At 50.0% G+C, this 6,000-nt stretch overlaps 1 protein-coding gene across 1 annotated transcript in view; it reads right to left on the minus strand.

The window, feature by feature from the left end:
* Positions 1 to 5,775, minus strand: part of atrn (attractin) — a 148,801-nt gene extending 143,026 nt beyond the window's left edge. Inside the window, exon 1 of the mRNA XM_088639309.1 lies at positions 5,024 to 5,775. Coding sequence (XP_088495435.1) covers positions 5,024 to 5,301 — 278 coding nt within the window. The 5' untranslated portion in view covers positions 5,302 to 5,775. The remainder of the gene's footprint in view (positions 1 to 5,023) is intronic.
* Positions 5,776 to 6,000: the final 225 nt, after the last annotated feature.

The following is a 6,000-nucleotide window of genomic DNA, read 5'->3' on the forward strand; positions in this document are numbered from 1 at the left end:
CAGTGAGTCCCTGACACAGGAGAGCCCCATTTCCCAGAAGTATGGGGTTCTGTCACAGGGGTGCGACCCATCTTCCCGAACCAATCCAGGTGGTGGCCAGAGAGCTGGGTGACTACAGCCCAGAGCCTCCACCACCACCTACACTGTACAGACCCTCCAGACGAGAGGTCTTAAAGCCCGTTTCCTGAGAACCGTGGGTGTCCTGGTATCTCTGACAAAAAGTGTTTCTTCTACCCAGCCCTTTCATTATTTCTACTTTTCAAATTACAGCAGTCTGGGGAAACATGTTCCGACTGACACTGGCACGTTAATGAAGCAACGGAGAGCTCAGCTGGACTGAACACCAGAAAACCCCGGAACTGCGACGAAAGCCCCTGTTCAAAACTGGCAGCTGATCTCTTCAGTGTCTGCTGGGCCAGTTGTGTCACAGCACTGCGATGAACAGGATACCAGGGGCTCTCAGCACTGGTCCTGGGAGCCTCGACAGACCTGCAGCTTTTCATCACAGCTGTGCCCTCAGCTACAGAAACCAAAAAACAAACCGCTTCCAGTCCCAAACACACAGGAACTATGGTGTTTCATTAGTAACTTAATATCTCTAACGTCCGGGAAGAAAATAAAAAACCTGAATGGGTTCCAATCAAATGAATAAGCATGTTACTGCACTTCAGGACTCAATGGAGTGAGTAAGAGCTGGGCCGGAGTGAAATCCAGCAGGCGTGGCTCCCCAGGCGTCAAACCCCCACAACGCTCCCACACAGCCCTGCTACCCAGTGCCGGAGGCGGTGCTCTCTGCTCCCTGCCACCTCGCTCCTTACAGCAACGGTCGCAATAATGCTTGAGAGTGGAGGAGGGAGTTGTCCAACCATGGTCTTTCCAGTTCCACAACAATTTCTGCATCTGTTACCATAGCAACAGTTTCAACTGCCGGTGACTCACACAATATCCAAATGGAAAGTGTGTCCCAAAGATTAAAAACAAAACACTCTCACACGGCCGCGGTCAAGGCAAATGCCCACTTACCCCTCCAGTACAACATAGTGGGGAAAGAAACATGCCATTATATTTACTGGACACTGAAAAATGTGGCAAGCAAAACAAAATTAAAAATGTGTTGATGTGAAAACGGTAACACAGCTCGTAACGCACCAACAAATCCTGGTCAATAGATGAATTATACATGTGTAAAAAGTTTCATACAATGTTTTTCATTTAACCAGTTCAATCAGTTTAGGACACTTTTTTAAAATTGAATGCTGACCTATAAACTTAATTAACAACAGGGCATTTAGTGCAGCAATCTGAGTGAAGCCCCTTGAGTGAGACTAAAGTGAAAAAGAAAGTCCACCCCAGAAGCACTGCGGCTCAACATGGGATACCAGACCCCCAGCACTGCTGGATGCCTCTTATACAACTGGGTGGACTGGAGCAACTGGGGAAGAGCACCTCACCCAAGGTACAACAGCAGTATCTGCAGAAAGGACCTGAACCCACAACTTGCCTGTAGGGAGTCCAAGGACTTACCCGCTAAACTACATTGAACCCTCTTCAGTAGAAAAAATAAAATAGAATTTAAAAAATAGAAAGAGGTCAAGGTTAATCTTATATACGATCTGATATTGTTATAAATTAAATCTCCAGTTCAAAAAACACTGGGCAGACTAAGCTTTTATAAAAGAAAACCGCACAACCAGAAACACGCTCACGTTGCAACTTCCTCCGCTTCCTCACTGCAACAATCACACGAGAATGTGAGAAGATCGAACAGATAACAGTTGTTGAGATCAAACAGACAGGCCCTGCCCTCCACTGGCTACAGGCCGACTCCGTACACAATCCTGGCCATCCTGGAGAACAGGCTGGTCACTCCAAGCCTTTTCTTGGGATGCAGATGCTTGGCTCATCCACCCCCTCCTCAGTCCTCACTTCAGACTGCGTGCCCCACCCTCAACCTGTCACTACTACCACCCCCACCCCCCACCCCACCGGTGCCCGATCCTCTTCCTCCAGCAGAGCAATTAAATAATTTGTTAATTAAACCCCATTCATTCAACCTAGCACCTTACAGCACAGCTGGCATTCCACTGTTACACCAGCCAGGGGTCACATTCGAAGACTCCAGCAGCTTCCTCTGATGGAAATTCAGCCATTTCTTCTAACTCCATCCAGCACATGGTCACAGGGGAGCAGGAGCCTGTTCCAGCATGCACAGGGTGCAAGGCAGGCTATGCCCTGGACAGGACGGCAGCCCACTGCTGGGCGGACGGACACACAGACACAAACTCACACCAGGGTCAATTTTCCCAGAGGCTAATTAACTTCCCAGCATGTCTCTGGACTGCGGGAGGAAACAGAGAACCCAGTGGGAAAACCACATGAACACAAGGAGAACATGCAAACTCCACACAGGCAGCACCCCAGAAATCAAACTCAGGGCCACTCTTCCAGGAACTGAAATTCAATTGGAATTGGAATTGAAAATGTTCTCTTGCTCCTCTGACCTTAGGAAGAGCTACATGGCTCTGCTCCTCCCTTTTATATTTAGTCATTTAGGACTAGACTGGGCTTGTACATTTGACCCTAGACAGGGAGGGTAAAAAACCCATTTCTGAAAAAAAAGATCACCATACAAAGAGGTAGAAAAGAGCAAAAACCTATGTGTGACAAAAGAATAAAGTATCCATCACCGCAGAAGGCTAGTGGAGACACTGCCGTGAAAATTACTCTGCTAAACTACAGTTTTAAAGGCAGAAAAACAGACTCTGCTCTTCTCTCAGACTGCAGAGGGTTCTGCGGGATCTTGCACACCCAGCACACCGTACACACAGTGGGGTCAACACACAGGACGGCACCTACAGGCTAGAGGAACTGGCGAAAGGAGCACCATTACAGGTGTAGACCACCATTGATGAGAATTTATGACCGTCTCCTGAAATTAATATTCAAATAAGTTTTGGAAACAGACTGGAAAAACTTAAAGGAATGTCAGCAACAGAAACGGAAATGATACATAAGGTTAGCATGTGCTCTGTCACCCAGTTTGTCAGAGCAGCTGCAAAAAAATGCAGGTATTGATCTTGTCTTTTCATACAATCAGGAGAGTGAGGATGACAGGGCAAAAACACCAAATCAAAAATCAAAATAAAAAAAACACAAAACTCAAGCAAACTGGGAGACATTAAAGTGCAGAGCATCACGTGGAGGTAAACAAATCTACAGGCTAGATACAAAACAGGAAATGCTGATCTTGGAGAGATTACTTATAAAAAAACAGGACTTTATGTTGACATTATCTAGGCTACTGAACTACTATTATCTAGGCTATATCTACAAGACTTTGGGCAAGCAATATATTCAGCTATTTATACATAGTATAAATCTTAGAATTTAAATTGAGGGATGATGTGTTAAAGTTGTGTAACACACTAATAATACCTCCTTATGAACATGGTCGACAATTTTGGTCACCCTGTAACAGAGAAAATACCATTCCTCTGGAATCTGTCCAGAGAGCAACCAGATACTTTCTGGGGTTTAAGGCAAAGCCCAATGCTGACAGACTGAAGGAACTGAACCTTTTCAGTCCTGAACAGAGAAGAAATGAGGGGACTTGATACAAATATTCAAAAACCTCACAGGCCTTGACACAGCCAACCCAGGCGACTTCAGAATGAGCAGCAAAACAGCCCAGAGGACAAGGGGAAACTACAAGGAAGTGCAATTAAAACTGAACAGGAGGCGCTTCTTTACACACAGGGTTGTGGGAGTCTGGAACAAGCTACTCACCCTTGTTGTTGAAGCTGAGGCCCTGGTTTCTTTAAGGAAAACAGCTGGATGAGATCTTTAGGTCAACCATCCCAGAGATGTATTTCTTCGCTATGTCATTTTTGCCTAGATTCTTCTTTGTTAAACACCACACCAAACAGAAGGGCAGGCAGTCCTGAGAGGTATGCTCTCTTTAGTGACCAGTCCACTTGGAGAGCTGCCTTTCTGAGGTGACCACATCTCACCAGGCACAACTTCAACAGTTTCGCCTCCTCTGCCCAGATGGTCACCCATGGAAACCCAGGAGAGCAGCCCCTACACCAGACAGACTTTCAGCCCCATTTGAGATTTCGCTCTCTGAAGGCAGGAACAATGAAATGTTTGTCTACAGAACAAAGAGCTGAACTTCTGAAGACTAATGATGGGCCTGCAATTACTGGGTATTACGACTGCCAAGAATTAAGCAAAAATCCACATTTCAGACACCAGAGGTAGATTTCCTTGGAAAGCACCCTCAAGTACACCGGCGAGGGCTTGATCAATGCCGATGCAGACTGAACACTCTGTAATGAAATCCTGCAGCTCCAACACTACTGTGTCCCGGGACCCCATACAGCTCCTGAGCATCTGTCTGCCCTCAACGCACTATCAGCAGCTGGAAACTGACATTTATTTAGCTGGGATATAATTCCCCTACTGAAACCCTGCAGGCAGATGTCCAGAGCGGGGAAGGGCGTTACGAGGTGAACTGCCCTGGGTCCCTGGGCCGGCCTGCGGGGTGCACAGCGCGAAGTCATGAAGACACAAAGCGACAGTACCGCTGTACTCGTCTCGGCAGCGTGAGGACAAGCAAGGCTTGAGACGCCGCAGTGCCGCCCGAGCGCATCACAGGTCGCCGGGTGACAGGACACCGGTGACGCTGTTCCCCAACTTGCTCATGTGCTCATGTTTCTCCCGGAGTCGGGACCCTCGGAAGGCCAGCTCACCCAGCCCAGCTTTTCCAGGGAGTCCGCCACAAAGCCAAGCGAACGGATCGCGACCGGGCCGGTACCGGCCCCGCTGCCTGTGCCTGCTCATGTGTTCATCGTAATGTAATCACACACTGTGGACCCCCAGAGCACAGTGTGTGCAGTGCTGCACGTCTGGGAGCCAGACTTCCGCACTCAAGTCCCTCTGCGACTACCGGCTGCACTTCATCGCCCCACGAGAAAAACAAACGCCGTCCTGCCGCAAGCCGACCCCCACTCCCCACGCTTACCTGAATCTGCCCCCGCAGTGCTGGCACTGGTCCCCCACCCAGCCGGGGTCGCACTGGCAGTATCCCACGGCCGTGCTGCACTGCCCGTTCAGGCAGGGCTTGTCGCACTCCTTCCCCTCGCACGGAGCAGGCAGCCCGGCCACGAAGACGAACAGCGCCGACAGGAGGAGCAGCGGTGCCCGCCTGGGCCCCAGCGAGCCCGGGGCCCTCGCCCGGTACACACCGCGGCTGCAGCCGCCGCCGGAGCGCCAGCAGGCCCGCCGCGTCTCCCACTGCATCCTGGCACGGAGTTGCTCGCCTGTGTTTTCGGCTCGCCTCCGCTCTGCCCCTCGGCCTCAGGTGGGACTAGTCGCGATGGATTCCGGCGACGGTGTCAGAGTTGTGCCAGTATTATCTTCTTCCTTGAGCGAATTAATTCACAAGCAAGCCCTTCCAGCCGCTCTCCCAGTCTCCCGTTATATTCCCTCTCTCCCCCCTCTCCTTGCCCACACACGCACAGGCACCTGGAAATGACGTCCAGGCCGGCGAAGCGGGGGATTCAAGCCCGGGGAGCGACGCCGGAGCAACACCGGGGGCAGGCGGTTCTGCGCCGGGTCTCCTCACCAGCACAGGGGGCGACGAGTGAGACACGTATTCTCTCGCTGCCGATTTACGGAAGAAAACCAGACTCGTTTGCTCCCAGCTGCGAGCGCGATATTCACAAAGCCCTACTGAAAGGCAGAGCATTCATGACGTACTGATTATTTATCCAAGTTCAATAAGCGCTTCGTCCAGCGCAGGAGTGCGGTGAAGAGGCGGAGACTGGTGGGCACACAGCAAGGTACACAATTTAGAAAACGCTATTATATCTACACAGAGTGACGTTAAAGTAAATATGAATAAACTCAAGTAGGGAGCTGCATCAGCATACGTAGGCTGTAAAAGAACAAGTAAAGGTTTATTCCAGCTGAAACGAGAAGAAAAGTAACACAACGTTT

The sequence above is a fragment of the Lepisosteus platostomus genome, chromosome 1 (genome assembly GCF_059453375.1).
Source record: "Lepisosteus platostomus isolate fLepPlt1 chromosome 1, fLepPlt1.hap1, whole genome shotgun sequence".
Classification (NCBI taxonomy): Eukaryota; Metazoa; Chordata; class Actinopteri; order Semionotiformes; family Lepisosteidae; genus Lepisosteus; species Lepisosteus platostomus.